Raw genomic sequence first — 18526 nt, 5'->3', positions numbered from 1 at the left:
CCACCGGGAAAGGGGACTCAGAGCTGCCTCCCTCCTGTGCTCACCAGCTGTGTGACTTTAAAAGCCCCTCAGCCTCTCTGAGCTGCTTCCTCAGCGCACAGTAGGGCTGACAGCCCCAGGCGGCTTAACCAGATGCTCCTCACAGAGGAAGTCCAGTGCCCTGTAAACCACAAGGAGCTGCCCCTTCTCCCAGGTCCTACCATCTGCTGAGGGGGACCCCAGAGAAGGGGGCACTGGGGGAGCACGGGAGTACCAAGCAGGGGCCCCGTTTAAACGCCATGGCAGGTTGAGAGGCCCCGGGACGCTATCTGCAAACCTGGGGATGAGCAAGGAAGCAGAGTGGCTCAGGTGTGTAAAATCCTGTCAGCCCCTCACGTCAAGTTACAATGCAACTAGCAGCTGGTTGGGGCAGGACCTCAGGGTCACGGCCGTCTGCGAGGGATTTCACACCCGGGACCAGTTCCGTCGGATCCTGCCTGGCACGGTCTTGTTTCTGAAGCCAGTTTCCTCCCCTTTGGCTGTCTCTGGAGCCCCAGCGAAGGGTGGGGAGGGGCAGGGGACTCCACCCCGCCCACGCCCTGCTCCTCTCCAGAGCCTGCCACAGACCCGGATCGGGGTGTCTGCAGAGCCATCAGATGGTGGCCTGAGCACCGCAGGCCAGCCAGGCTCGCCCTGCCTCGGAGCGAGTCTGACTGCGCCCAGGGCAGGCGGGCCCAGGGCACGGGCACGGGGCGGCAGGAGAGGCGGCCGGCACCAAGAACCTTCCTTCCACAGATACGTGCTCAGTCCTGGACAGAGAGGCTCCTGTCCAGGGTCTCACGGTCCCCCGGGGGGGCGGGGCCTGCAGCAGGACATGCCGGGCGGAGAGGCTGTGTCCGCAGGAGAGGCAAAGGCGCTCTCCTGTCCTGTTGGAGCGATGGGTCGCCTTGTGGCTGCTGCCAGCCTTGGTCATACAGGGCCCCGCCATGTACACAGCCCCCTACTGACTGTCCCTGAAGCTGCTCCCTGCCGCCCCCGGGAGGGGCTGCTGAACTGCCCACCACAGAAGCCACGGCTTTTTGTTGACAGCAAATTCCATTTCCCAGAGCCAGAGACTGCGTGCGGGTGGCAGACAGACAGATGGTGAGGGGCGGCCGCCCTGCAGCCACAGCAGGGCGGGCGGAACGAGGGAGGGACTGCCTTCTGGAAGCCTCGGTGCCATCAACTGAAAAAGCGGTGGAACAATGGGGACAAGACTTACTTCTCCTGGGTGTTGGGGCATCCCTGAGCAATGAGCCAAGAGGCCAAAGCATCCAGCTTGTCACCGGCCCCGTCACAGGCGGGGGCCACGGAACTAAGTCAGGAAAGACACTAACAGTGCCCACCTCCCAGGAGTGGATTCAGGCGGAGTGCTAGAATACTGCCAGCACACAGCTCGGGGGAAGTTCCCAGTCAAAGGGCACCGTGTGTGTGCATGTGTGCATGTGCGTGTGCATGTGCGTGTGTGTGTGCGTGTGTGTGCACGTGTGCGTGTGTGTGTTTGCGTGTGCATGTGTGTGTGTGTGTGTACGTGCACACGCTCCTGCAGATGACCGCGCGTGTCTCCAGGGAATTCTTGGGGTCTGCCCTGGGGCACACCAGGTCTGGTGCAGGGAGAGTCCCATCATGTTCATGCTGCAATTCGGTGGAGCAGAGAGACTGTGCGGTCCAAGGCGGGGCTGGGGGCCTGGGGGTGGAGGGAAGAGAGCAGACGCAGCGGGGCAGCCTCGTATGCTGCCTCATTAAGGCCATCGGTACCAGTGTGTGGGCACAGGAGGGCACCATGGCCCCTTCCCTGGGGTCCCACCAGCAGGGCCTGGCGGAGGGGCACAGTGTCAGAGTTCTCTGCTCGGTGTTGGCAGGAACACTGTAGGGCAGGGGGAAGAGGGAGGCAGGTTCTCTGCTACCTGCCCAGGACAGGGAGCTAAAGACCCCACGTGCCAGGAGAAATGTATTCTGAAGCATAGAATCGCCTCCCAGAGCAAGGAGCTGGATCCCCAGACCAGCTTCCCCTCCCTCCAGGGGCCCAAGACAAGGGCCTCTGACCCCTGTGTGTGCTTCTTCTCCCTGGCATCTTCTCTCTGCCCTGCCCTCAACCCCCCCCCCCCCACCTCCCATGCAGGGCTCGCTGCTCCCACCACAGCCCTTTCCCTAAGCAGAAAAGGCTCCCAGGAAATTCCTTCTGCGGCCAAACAGGTCTGCGCTTCCCGCTGCCTGCACAGGGCGCGTTCCGAGTTCAGCCACTCCTGGTGGCCCGGTTGGAAGTCTGCCCGTCTCCTGTCACACCCCAGCTGGCTGACACCAGTCCAGGGCCCAGCCCAGCCCACGCACAGGAGTCACCGGGACTCGCAGCCATGCGTCCTGAGGACGGGGACTCGCACCTTCCGCCACGAGGGCGGCCGCTATGTGGGCCGTGCTGCCTTTCCCCTCCGGCCACTGCTGTTCACCAGCACCGTGACCACTGGCCTCGGTTGCGTCATCTGTGAAAGAAGGTTCGTGTAGGTGATGCAAAAGAGGGGCCCTTCCATGGAAACTAGATGCCAGCTATACACGCCATTTAAACCTTCAAAAAGGCAAACAGAAACAGCGGCTCCTTGTAGGAGGACATGTCCTGTAACGCAGTGTATCTAAAATACTAGCATGCAATCCACGTAAAACGCATTGGTGAGACCGTGCGCATTCCTTCTCCTCCTGTGCTTAGAAGGCTCGCATGGCTTTTCGCCCACAACACAGCTCGGCGGGGACCCGCCACGTTCTAGAGGCCCAGTGGCCACGCGTGGCTGTGGTTCTCGGCTCCAGGGCCTGAGTGTGTGGAAGAGCCTGGCAGAAAGGGTCTTGCCTGTGCACGTGTTTGCCTGACACTTTCCTGGGAGCAGGAGAGGACCGTGGGGGCCTCGGTGGGAGAGGTCTCCCAGCATCTGCTCCACGGCAGGTACTTGACTCGTATGCACCCCGTTTGCCCCATAAGAGCTCTTGGGGGCAGACAGCCGTGTCTCCATGTCACAGGCCGTGAGCCCTAAGGCCACACAGCCGGTAGAAACGTGAACAGACCCGAGCCTGCTGGCCCGGAGCCCCTCGAGCTGGGTGGGCCCAGGAGCCGTCTCCTCTCCCTCCTGGCCGGCCTCCCGAGCTGCCTGTGCTGGGGCTGCGAGGAGCATCGGGCTGTGCTGCCTGCGCTCCTGGCCACAGCAAGCAGCCAGCGGGCGGGGGATGAGGGCACCCACCCAGGCCCCGGGGCTGTCCTCAGGGCTGGCGCCCGTGGCTCTGGGCCTGTCCAGGGTCTTTGGACCCTGACGGCTCTGCTCCCCGTGCTGGCTCTGGGGACAAACCTGGCTGGGGAGCTAAGCTCCCCGGGGTGGGACTGACATACGAGGATGTGCAGTTGTAGCTGCTCAGAGGCACGTCGCTTAAGGGGAAGGGGAGTCGGAAACCCACTCCCCGTTCCTCTGGCCAAGCCTCAGGCTTCATCCACCAGCGGGGTGTCCGTTATCATTCACACCAGCCACGCAGGCTGCCGCAGCGCCCCCTGCAGAGCAGAACAGGCTGTGCTGTGAGCTCCACTCCAGTGCAAAGCCGGAAGCCCTCCTTCCAAAAACACTGCCCTTCCCCTCCCGCCCTTGGGCTCGGACCGACGCTGAGGCTGGACCCTGCTCCCACACCTTCCCCCTTCCCGTGTCTCTCTCCCTCTCTCTTTCCCTCTCTTCCTCCCTCTCTCCCTCTCTCTCCCTCTCTCTCTCTCTCTCTCTCTCTCTCTCTCACACACACACACACACACACACACACACACCCCTCTGCATAAACATCCCCCAGCTCCTCTGGGGCTTTGCCTCTGAGGATCAGGCCCCCTCTCCCCCAGGAAGACCTCTGGGCTCTGCCTGCCCGGGCTGGGAGCGGGGGGGGGGGGGGGGGGGGGGGGGGGGGGCAAGGAGCGCCAGTCTCAGACCCCTGACGGTGGGAAGAGCAGAAAGAGCCCGCCTGCCTCTCCCCCCACTCAGCCCCCCCACATTTCAATCCTCCAGGAAAAACGGAGGCATCTGCAATGCAAATCCCGTGTTGATGTAGAAGCTCTCTGTATTCCGCCCAGGTTTATCCGAGTGAATTATGCAAATCTTTGATGGAAAAATATTCCTGCGCACATCCTTGAGTGTAAAACCTTAGTCAATAATTCATACCCGGATGTCTGTGACTGCAGGCTTTTTCTTCATTATAACTTGCACCTCGTTATTTGTCTTCCGCATTTTATTGTCTGTGCTGGTGTAATGCCATGCATTATAAAAGGGATCTGCTCCATTATTTGATGAGCTGGGGCTGGGATGCTGGTGCAGGGGCCGCGGGCCCATCATACCAAGTCCCACAGGACTGAGGCAGAGGAGAGGCGGTGGCTGGCCACGCGGTGTGAGTTCAGGGACACCAGGAGACCCCTTTCCCCCCGACACCGTGCCAGACCGCACCTGGCATCCCCGGCGCACCACCACGGCTCATGGCTTCCCTGCTCCATAGGCTTAGTCCTCAGGAGCAGATGAGCTGGCAAGTTTGCTGGGGAGGCCGTCTTCTGAGTAAGTCTCTAGAGCTAGAGGAGACAGCGATCGGAGGACACTGGGGGTACAGAGAGGGCCAGTCCCTGAGGGCCAGGGACTCGCGCCCCGAGGGAGCCGCTGGAGAGGACAGTGCTGGGCTGCCATGAGCTGGGCGCTGCTCTGCAGACGTGGCATGAGGAGGGGCCTCCACAGTGGGGTCGGGGGAGTGTCTGACTCTTTTTTTTAAAATATATTTTTATTGATTTCAGAGAGGCAGGGAGAGGGAGAGAAACATCAATAATGAGAGAGAATCATGGATCGGCTGCCTCCTACACGCCCCACACCAGGGATCGAGCCTGCAACCCAGGCATGTGCCCTGAGCAGGAATCAAACCGTGACCTCCTGATTCATAGGTCGAGGCTCGACCACTGAGCCACGCCGGCCGGGCGGGAGTGTCTGACTCTTGCCATCACTCACAGCCTCCCAGTCTGTCCGTCAGCGTGCCTGACGCGCTCTCCCTCCCCCGCAGTGGCCACGGGGCCTGTGCTCTGAGAGGCGAGTCTGCCTGGAAGGTGGTGAGGTCAGGGCCAGGCCTGCGGACACGTCGGAGCGCTGAGCCAGCGGGGCTGCATCCTGCGCCTCGGGCGTCACTCCAGCAGGTCCCCTGCCCAGGGTGCCGCTCTCCCCTGAAGTCCTGCCTGTCAGCTGTGCCTGTCCCCCCCTCACCCTCCTCACCCTCCTCACCTCCTCCCTGGGGGGTGCGCCTTCTGCCATCTGCTCTCATCACGGCCGTGAGACCTCCAGGCCGGTGTGTGCGTTCCCTGTGCAGACACCTCAAAACGTCATTACCATCACGTCACAGAACTGCTAGCATGACCCAGCGCCAGACCTATCTGATCAGGAGTAATAAACTCACGTGTGGATGTGTGCTATACTATATCAAAAGTTTGCTTCTGAGGGTTGTTAATATTTGATAGCCATACTTCAGTGTATCTGGTCTCCTCTGTAATTGTAGATACTGTGTGCATTTTAAAACATTCTGAACAGGGCCCACGGGATGGAAGAATCCCTGGCGAAAGGAGGCTGCCAGTCATGGGTGGGGGAAGGAGAAAGCGAACAGGCAGATGGGGTTCCCTATAGCCCCCTTCAGCCATTATCAGACCCTCTGCCTGGAGCTGAGGGGCTTCGTGGGGAGGGGCAGTCGGGGAGGGACTTGCCTCCCTCACTGGGGCCCCCCCCGCGCCCTCTCCCTCCCCAGTCCCGGCCATGATCACCTCCCACCCCAACACCACCATCGCCATCAAGGGCCACGCCAAGGAGCTGAACTGCACGGCGCGGGGTGAGCGGCCCATCATCATCCGCTGGGAGAAGGGGGACACGGTCATCGACCCCGACAGGGTGATGCGCTACGCCATCACCACCAAGGACAGCGGCGACGAGGTCGTCTCCACACTGAAGGTGAGCACCCACACCCGGCTCAGGGACCCCAACTCTCAGGAAGTGGGGATCCCACGGCTGTGACATCTGTATCCAATGGAGGTAAATAGAAAGTTTGGGGAGCCCCTCCCCTCATCCTCAAAATTACCTCCCTTTTCCTAGCTATTCCCTTCTCTAGCTAGGAACCTCACCTTAGAACCCCACTCTATTTCCTCCTGACAGCCCCAGGCCAGGAACTGTGTGCAACCCTCAGCCCTGCCCTCTTCTCTAGGGCCCCTGCCTCCATTCGCCCTCCTGGGCCCTGGACCCTCCTCCCTGGACCCCTGGGCTCTCCCTCCCTCCTGGACCCCTGGACCCTCCGCCCTCCCTCCACGTCCATCCTTGGGACTGTCTGGGAATAGGAGCCCTGGCAAAAGCCCAGAGGGCGCCCCTCCCAGAAGAGGCCACGCTGGCCTCACTGCACTGAGCCTCTGCGGAGACCAGCTCTTCACCAGGCCCTTCCCTCCCTCTCCCTCCTCCTGCCTCTGCTGCCCCAGCTCAAGCCCGCGGACCGTGGGGACTCGGTGTTCTTCAGCTGCCACGCCATCAACTCCTACGGGGAGGACCGGGGCCTGATCCAGCTCACGGTGCAAGGTAGCCTCGCCTGCCCCACATCCCCTGCCCTTCCCAGGGACCCGGTGCCTGTGCTGGCTCCACTTCAAGAGCAGGGGCAGTGCCGCCCCATAGGGTGGTGCAGCAGGGGCAGTGCCCACCCCACAGGGCGGTGCAGCAGTAGCAGTGCCCACCCCACGGGGCGGTGCTGCAGGGGCAGTGCCCACCCCACAGGGCGGTGCAGCAGGGGCAGTGCCCACACCACAGGGCGGTGCAGCAGGGGCAGTGCCCACCCCACAGGGCGGTGCAGCAGGAGCAGTGCCCACCCCACGGGGCGGTGCAGCAGGGGCAGTGCCCACCCCACAGGGCGGTGCAGCAGGGGCAGTGCCCACCCCACGGGGCGGTGCTGCAGGGGCAGTGCCCACCCCACGGGGCGGTGCAGCAGGGGCAGTGCCCACCCCACAGGGCGGTGCAGCAGTAGCAGTGCCCACCCCACGGGGCGGTGCTGCAGGGGCAGTGCCCACCCCACAGGGCGGTGCAGCAGGGGCAGTGCCCACACCACAGGGCGGTGCAGCAGGGGCAGTGCCCACCCCACAGGGCGGTGCAGCAGGAGCAGTGCCCACCCCACGGGGCGGTGCAGCAGGGGCAGTGCCCACCCCACAGGGCGGTGCAGCAGGGGCAGTGCCCACCCCACAGGGCGATGGAGCAGGGGCAGTGCCCACCCCACAGGGCAATGGAGCAGGGGCAGTGCCCACCCCACAGGGCGGTGCAGCAGGAGCAGTGCCCACCCCACAGGGCGGTGCAGCAGGGACCGTGCCCACCCCACAGGGCGGTGCAGCAGGGGCAGTGCCCACCCCACAGGGCGGTGCAGCAGGGGCAGTGCCCACCCCACAGGGCGATGGAGCAGGAGCAGTGCCCACCCCACAGGGCAATGGAGCAGGGGCAGTGCCCACCCCACAGGGCAATGGAGCAGGGGCAGTGCCCACCCCACAGGGCAGTGCTACAGGAGCAGTGCCCACCCCACAGGGCGATGGAGCAGGGGCAGTGCCCACCCCACAGGGCAATGGAGCAGGGGCAGTGCCCACCCCACAGGGCAGTGCTACAGGAGCAGTGCCCACCCCACAGGGCGATGGAGCAGGGGCAGTGCCCACCCCACAGGGCAGTGCAGCAGGGGCAGTGCCCACCCCACAGGGCGGTGCAGCAGGGGCAGTGCCCACCCCACAGGGCGGTGCAGCAGGGGCAGTGCCCACCCCACAGGGCAATGGAGCAGGGGCAGTGCCCACCCCACAGGGCGGTGCAGCAGGAGCAGTGCCCACCCACAGGGCGGTGCAGCAGGGGCAGTGCCCACCCACAGGGCGGTGCAGCAGGAGCAGTGCCCACCCCACAGGGCGGTGCAGCAGGGACAGTGCCCACCCCACAGGGCAGTGCAGCAGGGGCAGTGCCCACCCCACAGGGCGGTGCAGCAGGGGCCGTGCCCACCCCACAGGGCGGTGCAGCAGGGACCGTGCCCACCCCACAGGGCGGTGCAGCAGGGGCAGTGCCCACACCACAGGGCGGTGCAGCAGGAGCAGTGCCCACCCCACAGGGCGGTGCAGCAGGGACAGTGCCCACCCCACAGGGCGGTGCAGCAGGGGCAGTGCCCACCCCACAGGGCGGTGCAGCAGGGGCAGTGCCCACCCCACAGGGCGATGGAGCAGGGGCAGTGCCCACCCACAGGGCGATGGAGCAGGGGCAGTGCCCACCCCACAGGGCGGTGCAGCAGGGGCAGTGCCCACCCCACAGGGCGGTGCAGCAGGGGCAGTGCCCACCCACATGGTGGAAGAGGGTGACAGGAAATGGCCCTGAGGAGGCCTGCCCACCCTCCCTCCTGCCCGCAGTGGGTGCTAAGGGCTCCCCAGGTGCACTTCCAGCGCCAGGTTTGCAGAAGGGCGGGGCCTGGAGGGCGCGGGAAGGGAGTCAGGCTGGAAACAGCTGGGAATTCTGCATGGGGGACACACAGGCCATCAGCTCTGAGGAGTCCCTACAAAGGGGCTGCCCTCTCCCAGGAAAGGAAGTGGGGATCCCCCTGCCGAACCGTGTGCCAGGCCTCTCCCTGCCTCACCTGGCCCACACTCCAGGGTAGACTACAGGTCACACTAACCCCCAGGGGTCAGCAGAACCCCGGGCGTCCCTGGGATGGACAGGAGGCCCAGCTCTCTGCTGCCATCCTCACTTCTGCCCCCTCCCCGCCACGCCCAGAGCCCCCCGACCCCCCAGAGCTGGAGATCCGGGAGGTGAAGGCCCGGAGCATGAACCTGCGCTGGACCCAGCGGTTCGATGGAAACAGCATCATCACAGGCTTCGACATCGAGTACAAGAACAAGTCAGGTACACGTGCTGAGCCGCCTGGGCCCCCGGGACAGCGCCAGGGCCTCGGGGCTGCCCTCTAGGCGGGCACGCCAATACACACCAGTGCGCAGCCCCTGTGGCTTCCAAGGGGAGGGACACTGGTGGGACTGGGAACCCAGGGAGCAGACGGAGGGTCCACAGCTGAGGGGGAGGGGTCCCAGTGCTGCCCCTGGAAGCCCACAGAGTGGTCAGATTTAAAGCAATTCAAAGGCCCTGGGCCTGGGCCTGTGGCTGTGGGTCAGAGACACGGCGGCTGGCGGGTCACGTGGGCCTGGGCTGTGGCTGTGGGTCAGAGACACGGCGGCTGGCGGGTCACCTGGGCCTGGGCTGTGGCTGTGGGTCAGAGACACGGCGGCTGGCGGGTCACCTGGGCCTGGGCTGTGGCTGTGGGTCAGAGACACGGCGGCTGGCGGGTGACCAGCAGTCCTGGTTTGGGACGATGCGGTGACTGGGAGGGAGTTGGGGGGCTGTTCCTAACCGAGAATGGGTTGGGTCGTTGGTGGGTGAGAGTCCCTGGAAGAGGAACCCTCCCAGGGCCCTCCCCTAGGGCGCAGCCAGCTCCTGCGAGGCTGCCCACCACGGTGACCCTGTGGGCGAGCAGACAGTGGCCCTGGGTCTCTGGGGAACAGGCAGGGGGGGCATGGTCGGGGAGAGGGGTCCCAGAGGGACAAGAGGCCTGGAACGTGAACCACGCCAAAGGTGAGGCGCAGGCGTTTGTGCTCACATCTGTGTGGCTCTCTCAGGGAGGCACCTGATGGATGGGCAACGGGGAGGGAGGGCGGGTCTGACCTGTGAGGCCCCTGGGTGGCCCCTGGGCAGGAGCGAGAGGAAAACAGCTTCTCATTCCGGACCCTCTTGTGCCTTAGGGATTCGCTCACGTAGCTGTGCACGCTTTTCAAATCGTTTAAACACAAAACAGTCTGGGTCCCTGCCAGCCGCCTCATCTCGTGGGTCTTAGACGAGGTCCAAGATTTCGTTTTCCCCCAAAGCTTTCCAGCCCCCCCCCCCCCCGCCTTCCCCTGGCCCCGCCGTGCTCCCGCACCCAGCACAGCGCCCCACAAGGTGCTCCACGCGGCTGTGTGAGGGGGAGGGAGACAGAGGCGCAGCTCTGAGCTGAGCGTTCACGTGGAGAAGCCCCTCTGTCCAGGGCACTGGGGCCGTGTTTGATGCGGTTTCTACAGGAGAAGCTGACGGCCTCGCTCGGGAGAAAAGCCAGGTGGCGGCCTGCACCCGAGTTCGCCCTGCGTACAGGAGGGGGTGCCGAGGGGGGCTGCCCCTGGGGGTCAGAGAAGCATCTCCCCGATCCTGCAGAGGCCACATTGAGCTGGGTCTGGAAGCTGGGGAGGTGAGGGCCTGGATTCAGGGAGAGGGAGGGCAGGGCCTGCGCGCCATGCGGGGAGTGGCCTTCCAGCCCAGGGGTCGAGGGGTCGCAGAGCCACTTCCTGGGCCAGAAGACCAGCCGTGCTCTGGGGCCAGGCGGGGGCGGGCGCTCCGGCTGAGCCTTTCCTTCGCTGGGGAGGGTCACCGAGAGCCTGGCAACGGCTGGCTCCCAGGAGGGCTGGAGCAGCAGGCGCCGTGGGAAGGGAAGGGTGAGGAGGTGATGAGCAGCAGGCCCTCCGCTGGGACATGGGGTGGAGCCACTGTGCCCAGCTCACTCCTCAGGACTCTCTGAGGCCCAGAAGCCAGGCAGGAAGGGATGGGTGTGCCTGAGGTCCACGTCTCTGGGCGGCGGTGCAGGCTGTCCGGCCGCCCTGTCTGCCCTCACAGCTGGGGTGGGCAGTGGGTGCCAGGGCTGGCGCCCCCACCCCGCCCACTGCTCTGTGCACCGGCCTCCCTGCCCTCGCCTCCCCTCCGCCGGCCACTCCGTAATGTGTGGGAACCTTTCCTGGGGCAGCACTTGGCCGAGCAAAGCTGAGAACATCACACGTCTGAACAGCAGCAAGGAGGTGGGGAGGGAAGATGCCACTCCAGAGCCTGTCCGCGGCTTCACCGCCCCCTCCGGCTCCCTGCAGTGTGAGGACTCGCCGCGCCCACCCCAGAGCTGGGGCGCCGGGCAGGGAGGCAGAGTGGCGGGGGAGGCGATGAAAGCACCTCAGACTCTCCCTTCCCGGGGCTTTGCACCTGGAGAGAAAGAAAGCTGGTCAAGAGCACAGAGACGCGCCTGGCCCAGTCCCCCGGCCTCGGGGGGCTCCCCAGACCATCCCACTCCCACAGCCTCCGCCCCGCCTTTCGGAGAAGGAGTGCGGGAGAGCCACAGGTGACCCCTGGAGTCAGGCCGGGAGCCCAGAGAGCTCCGGGGGAGGTGGGGTCCCGGGCCGCCTAGCTGGAGAGCTCTGAGAGCTGAGACCACCTCGCACAGGCTGTGGGAAATCCTTAGTAATGCAAGTCCCTCCCCCTCTAAGTCACAGCCCAGGACCTGCAGGCTGGAAGGCCTGTGCCTGTCAGTCAGCAGCGTGTACTGAGTGCCTTCACCTTCCGCAGATCATGTAACCGCCCTGTGGTAGGAGAGAAACAGGAATCGCAGACACAGTGCTGCCCTGGGAGCATGCAGCGCAGCTGGTGTGAGGGCACACACTGCACACACATGCGCACACATGCTTCCAGGGCCACCGCACTGCGCCACGCAGTCCCGCATCACGCACCACAGGCTATCACATGGGACCTGAGAAGGTCTCCTAGGGAACGGATGGACAACGCAGAGGGAGGAGGGAGATGTGTGTGTGTGTGTGTGTGTGTGTGTGTGTGTGTACATAGACCTTCTTCCTGCGTGTGGAACAGTGGAACAAGGACCACCATCAGAGCAGAACAGGCTGACCAAGGTCAGAGCCGGGTGACCTTCAGCAGCTACCCACTGTCCGGGGACATCTCTCTGTCCATCAAGCGGACAGCAGCATGCGCTCCCTGGGGGCCGTAAGGGTTAAGCGGGTGCGGTGGTGCCTGGGACGGAGCCTGGCACGGAGCCTGGCACATTCTAATCCTCCACGGCCCCGGCCGGTGCCTCTACTCTCCCTTCCCCTGTCCCGACCCCCTTCGTTGCCCCAACTGTGCCTTTGCAGGTTCCTGCCTGGTCCTCATGTTAATCTTCCCAGGGAGGTTCCCAAGCCCGCCCTTCCTGAGCCACCCGCGCACGCCGGCTCTCCTGCCCGGGCAGCTGAGTAACGACATGTGGATGTGAATGACAGGCCGCAGCGTCCTCATGAATCTACCATGAGGACACTGTGCAGAGTTACAAATGCAGGTGCCACACTTTGCCCCTGTTCCCTACGCAAGCAGCCGGGGCGGGTTCTCTGAGGACGGCCTCCACGCCCGGCAGGCAGCCTCATGGCACCGGCCATCGGCCACCACAGCGTGAGCCGGCCTGTGTGACGTGTCATCCGTGTGAGCTAGAGTGTGGCTGGGAGAGGGATGGTGCTGGGTGGCGGTGAGCAGCTGAGGCCCAGGAACCTCCTCTGGGAGCTGCAGAGATGGCCACGCAGGCTCAGAACGCGGTCAAGGAGATCAGAGACGCAGAATGGACATGTTTCCCAAGCGCAGGCCGCTCAGTGCTCCAGATGTGGCTCTTGTCCGGATGCTCCTCCACAGTGACTGTGTCTCCTGCAAACCAAAGCTCCGTGCCCCTCCCGTAAGCAGCCCGCAGAGCAGAAGGCACTGGCATCTCCCCAGCCGCTGCCTTATTTCTGTAAGAAGAATATTTTGCATCATAAACCCTTTGATGAAGAAAGGGAGAGAGAGCCCTTAATGAAATATGCTAATCTGGGTAAGCCCGGCTCATATGAAAGGGAATATTAAAGGAGACGGAACTGGCCAAGGCCCACGCGGTACCCTGAGAGAGCTGAAGAGGAAAGGGAGGGAGAACAGGCCTTGGTCCCAGCTGCTCAGGGTCAGCGGATGGCAGTGATCGAGTTTGGAAAATCAACCTGAGGCCTCCAGATCTGACCCGACGCGTTAGCCTGGAAGGGTTGTGGGGAGAGAGCTGTTTTGTGCCAACATCAAAGATGATTTGGGAACACAAGGTCAACTCCACCTGCGAAGGACTGGCAACAGCAGAAAAATGGGGAGCCACTCATGGGATGTCCCCCCTTCCCACCTTCCTATGATTGGCAGCTGAGCGAGGCAAGGGAGGGGAAGGCAGGGGTATTTACTGCCAAAGTAAAGGACAAAAAGGAGGCTCTGACCCAAACCAACAATGGCTTTAAGTGCCCACACCGGCCAGGTTGGCATTAGCCTGGAAGGGCTGTGGAGAGAGGGGGCTGCTACGTGTCAGACGTGACTCCTGTCTTCAGGGAGCGCAGCGTCTCCTTGGGCTCACAGTGGACCCTCCAAAAGGACCTGGCAACGAAAAGGGCTCTACGTGCTGTGGGTGTGCAGAGAAGAGTGATGAAGGTGAAGCTGAAAAGTGGGGACCAAGCCAGACATTGCAGGGCCTGGGTCATGTTAAAAATTTTGTCTGGCGCTTCCAGTCCAGATGGCGGCATAGGTAAATGCAGGAATCGAAACCTCCTGCAACCACATCAAAAATACAACTAAACTACAGAACCACCGTCATTCCTAACCACCTGAAACCTAGCTGAACAGAAGTCCTACAACTAAGGATAGAAAGAAGCCACATTGAGACTGGTAGGAGGCTGGGTCCACACCCACAAGTGCTGGTTAAAAACAGGAAGAATATCTCAGCTGCAGAGGTCACTCTGAGGATCCAGGGGCCCCAGGCCAACACCAGCCCCCCAGCCCAGGGTTCCAGAGCTGGGAAGAGAAGTCCCCATAACTTCTGGCTGTAAAGGCCAGTGGGAATTGTGGCTGAGTGGCACAGAGGCTGCTGGTGCCCAGGCAGTTCCTCTTAAAGGGCCCAGGCACAGACTTATTCTGGCTCACTCCCTCTGAGCTCCAGCACTGAAGCAGCAACTTGAAAGGCACCAGGGACATATGGGAAGAATTGAAGTGTCTGGCATCAGGGCAAGAGCTGGAGGGACAGCTTTCTCCCAGACAGAAGTGCTGGAAGAGGCCATTGTTCCTTTTCTGAGTCTGCCTCCCATAGAGCCAGCAGGTGGGTGCCACATCTGAGTCACCATCAACCTAGCTAACACTGTTTACCTGCCCTGGTGATTCCCGGAGGCCCCACCCACCCAACATGCAGGCCCACCCAATCCCTTTTCAGTGGCTTTTCCATACAAACAGCCTGTCTTGGCTCATACTGCTTGTGTTCCTAAATCTCTCAAACACCAACATATGGTTCCTGTGTACCCTGTACCTGCCAAGGGGCCCAGGCCCGGCACTAGTGGCAGCAGGCCTTGGTTCGCAGTTTGGCCTCTCCTGGGCACATCAAAGTCCAGCACAAGTAACAGCCATCTGCAGATCTCTCTGTATCTCATGCCAGGTGGCACCTGACAGGGCACAGGCAGTGGCTGACCTTCGTCTGCACCTCCCAGAAGGCCCCAGAGCCGGTGCACCCAGCGGACAGCTTCAGTCCATGCGGAAGCACCACCCAACCACCTCCACAAGGGACACACTCAAGGGGTGGACTCAGGAATCACCTGAGCCCCAAACTGAAGAGAGTTCTCCTCCCATGGGGTTGTGCCCTGCACAGCTGATCCCCCACAGTGGTCACAGCTCATCCTTGCAGCCAATGAGTCTTGCGGTAAATCCCTCCCATTAATGTGCCAACAGCAATCAAGGCTCCACTATATCAGGAGGGTGCACAGAGCCCACAGGGTCGCACCTGGAGCACCCAGCTCAGGTGACCAGGGAGGCTGTGCCACTGGGCCCTACAGAACACCTACTACACAAGGCCACTCTACCAAGCCCAGGAGATATAGCAGCTCTACATAATACATAGAAACAAACACAGGGAGGCTGCCAAAATGAGGAGACAAAGAAACATGCCCCAAATGAAAGAACAGAGCAAAACTCCAGAAAACAACTTAACAAAATGGAAATTAGCAATCTACCAGCGTAGAGTTCAGAGCACTGGTTATACGAATGCTCAATGAACTTAGGAGAAGAGTGAAGGAGCTTAGTGAGAACTTTAACAAACAGGAAGAAAGATAAAAATGGAGATAGAAAACATAAAAAAGAACCTGTCAGAAATGAAAAATATACATTAACTAAAATGAAGAATATGTTACGGGGAATCAACAGCAGAGTAGATGAAGCTGAGAATCAAATCAGCAATTTGGAAGATAAGGAAGCAGAAAACACCCAAAAAGAAAAAAAAAAATTTTAAATGTCAAAAGTGAAAGGAAAAAAAATCAGTAGTCTAAGGAGCTCCTGGGACAACTTCAAGTGTACCAACATTCATATTATGGGGGTGCCAGAAAGTGAAAACAAGAAATTGAAAACCTATTTGAAAAAAATAATGGTGCTGCCGTAACTGGTTTGGCTCAGTGGATAGAGCGTCGGCCTGCGGACTGAAAGGTCCCGGGTTCGATTCCGGTCAAGGGCATGTACCTTGGTTGCAGGCACATCCCCAGTGGGGGATGTGCAGGAGGCAGCTGGTTGATGTTTCTCTCTCATCTTTGTTTCTGACTCTCTAACTCTCTCCCTTCCTCTCTGTAAAAAATCAATAAAATATATTAAAAAAAAAAAAATAATGGTGGAAAACTTTACTGACCTTGTGAAGTCCAGGAAGCACAGAGACTCTGAAACAAGATGAACCTAAAGAGGCCCACACCAAGACACATCATAATTAAAATGCAAAAGCTTAAAGACAAAGAGAGAATCTTAAAGGCAGCAAGAGAAAAGCTGTTACCTAAAAGGGAGCTCCCACAAGACTGCCAGCTGATTTCTCAACAGAAACATTTCAAACCAGAAGAGATTGGTGTGAAATATGTAAAGTGATGAAAAGCAAGGACCTACAACCAAGATTACTTTACCCAGCCAGGTTATCACTTAAAATTGAAGGAAAAATAAAAAGCTTTCCAAACAAGAATAGAATCAATAACATTGTAATAACTAAATATATGGTGCCTAATGGGTACTAGATTTATCAGGTGATTACTTCATAAGTTATAAATGTCTAATCATGGGGTTGTACATCTGAAACTAATATAATATTGTATGTCAACTATAATTTTAAAATGAAAAAATATATTTTAAAAAATAAATACTGTATTTATCCTAAGGACAAGGAAAATGTATTGAAGAGTTCTATGCAAGAGGGTGGCAGTAGCAGATTTGTTTTGGGAAAACCATTCTCAATGCCAAGATAGAGTGCTTGGCCGGTAAGAGGAGCCAATCATACTTGTAGAGTGATGATGGCTGCAGTGTGGAGAACAGGTGGGAGGGGCACACGGTAGGTACTGGGAGGCTAAGTAGTTGGATGTCATTTCCCTGATCCCAGTGAGAGGTGACAGTGGCTTGGCCTGGGTAGGGATGGAGATGGAAAGAAGTGGAGAGATCCAAGAGCCACATGGGACACAAAAGCTATAGGACTTGGTAGGCAGGGAGAGAAAGAGAAGCATCAAGAATAATACCTTAGTCCTAGCTGGTGTGGCTCAGTGGATAGAGCATCGGCCTATGGATTGAAGGGCCCCGGGTTCAATTCTGGTCCAGGGCACATGCCCAGGTTGCAAGCATGTGATCCCCAGTAGGGGGCATGCAGGAGGCAGCCAATTAATGATTCTCTCTCATCATTAATGTTTCTCTCTCTCTCCCTTCCTCTCTGAAATCAATAAAACTGTATTAAAAAGAAAGGAAGGAAGGAAGGAAGGAAGGAAGGAAGGAAGGAAGGAAGGAAGGAAGGAAGGAAGAGAGGGAGGGAGGAAGGAAAAGAAAGAAAGAAAGAAAGAAAGAAAGAAAGAAAGAAAGAAAGAAGAAAGAAAGAAAGAAAGAAAGAAAGAAAGAAAGAAAGAAAGGAAGGAAGGACATATGCCGAAGCAATTTCTTCACTGATACAGCTCCTAGGGCAGTTGAAACTAAAGAGAAAATGAACAAATGGGACTACATCAAAATAAAAAGCTTCTGCACAGCAAAAGAAACCATCAACAAAACAACAAGAAAACCCACTTCGTGGGAAAACATATTTGCCAACGTCATATCTGATAAGGGCCTAATCTCCAAAATTTATAGGGAACTCATACAACTTAACAAAAAGAAGATAAACAATCCAATCAAAAAATGGGCAAAGGATCTAAATAGACACCTTTCAAAAGAGGACATTCAGAAAGCCAAGAGACATATGAAAACATGCTCAAAGTCACTAATCATCCAAGAGATGCAAATCAAAACAACAATGAGGTACCATCTCACACCTGTCAGAATGGCTATCACCAACAAATCAACAAACGACAAGTGCTGGAGAGGATGTGGAGAAAAAGGAACACTCGTGCACTGCTGGTGGGAATGCAGACTGGAGCAGCCACTATGGAAGACAGTATGGAGTTTCCTCAAAAAACTGGAAATGGAACTTCCATTTGACCCTGCAATCCCACTTCTAGGAATATATCCCAAGAAACCAGAAACACCAATCAGAAAGGATATATGCACCCATATGTTCATATCAGCACAATTCACCATAGCTAAGATCTGGAAACAGCCTAAGTGCCCATCAGTAGATGAATGGATTAGAAAACTGTGGTATATCTACACGATGGAATACTATGCTGCTGTAAAAAAGAAGGAACTCTTACGATTTGCAACGGCATGGATGGAACTGGAGAGCATTATGCTAAGTGAAATAAGCCAGTCAATGAAGGAAAAATACCACATGATCTCACTCATTCATGAATAATAGAGACCATTATAAACTTTTGAACAATAATAGATACAGAGGCAGAGCTGCCTCACACAGATTGTCAAACTGCAGTGGGAAGGCCGGGGAGGGTTGGGGGGCAGGAGGGAGGGGGGTAAGAGATCAACCGAAGGACTTGTATGCATGCATATGAGTATAACCAATGGACATAAGACACTGTGGGGTAGGGGGAGCCGGGGTATTGTCAAGGGCGGGGGGAAAAAAGGACACATATGTAATACCTTTTGTAATGCTTTAAGCAATAAAAAATAAAATTTAAAAGAAAGAAAGAAAGAAAGAAAGAAAGAAAGAAAGAAAGAAGAAAGAATAACACCTAAGTTTCTGGGACAACATGAGTCAGGGAATCCAGGAAGGTGGTGGGTTTGCAGGGTGTATGGTCAAGACTTCTGTCCTAGACATGTTGAGTGTGAGCTCCAGGGTCTGGAATTCAGAGGAGAGATCCGGGCTGATGAAAATCCGTGAGTTACCGTGTACAGGAGGGCATGGAGTCATGGGCAGGTAAAGCATAGGGAGTGCGAGAAGGAGGGTGGAGGATGGACCCTGTCAGAACTGACCGTTCATTAGTGGTAGTGGAGGGAAGATGCACCGGCAAAGCAGACAGCAAAGAAATGACCCAAGAGATGAGAGGAAAGCCAGAGGGTGTTTTATTGGGGAGCCCACGGGACCAGATGGAGGGGCACACAAGGGAGGCCAGGCGATAAGCCGCGAGGCGCTGAGGGTCCCCTGTGCTGTGGATTTATGGCGTTGATGTCCATGCAAGGTGAGGAGTAACTGGTGAATGTTTACACTGTCCTGTGCACACCTGGCACATCGCAGGTGCTTGGCAAAT

The 18526-nt window shown here is 58.7% G+C and overlaps 1 protein-coding gene across 1 annotated transcript in view; it reads left to right on the top strand.

Annotated features, from left to right (window-relative positions):
- Window positions 1-18526, top strand: part of DSCAML1 (DS cell adhesion molecule like 1) — a 328142-nt gene that overhangs the window by 268577 nt on the left and 41039 nt on the right. Inside the window, exons 12-14 of the mRNA XM_070426135.1 lie at window positions 5794-5993; window positions 6509-6605; window positions 8802-8930. Coding sequence (XP_070282236.1) covers window positions 5794-5993; window positions 6509-6605; window positions 8802-8930 — 426 coding nt within the window. The remainder of the gene's footprint in view (window positions 1-5793; window positions 5994-6508; window positions 6606-8801; window positions 8931-18526) is intronic.

Source organism: Myotis yumanensis, unplaced genomic scaffold, assembly GCF_028538775.1.
Source record: "Myotis yumanensis isolate MYYU_CA2020_CCGP unplaced genomic scaffold, mMyoYum1.0.hap1 SCAF_10, whole genome shotgun sequence".
NCBI classification, from domain to species: domain Eukaryota; kingdom Metazoa; phylum Chordata; class Mammalia; order Chiroptera; family Vespertilionidae; genus Myotis; species Myotis yumanensis.
This window is presented reverse-complemented; position numbering and strand designations above follow the sequence as displayed.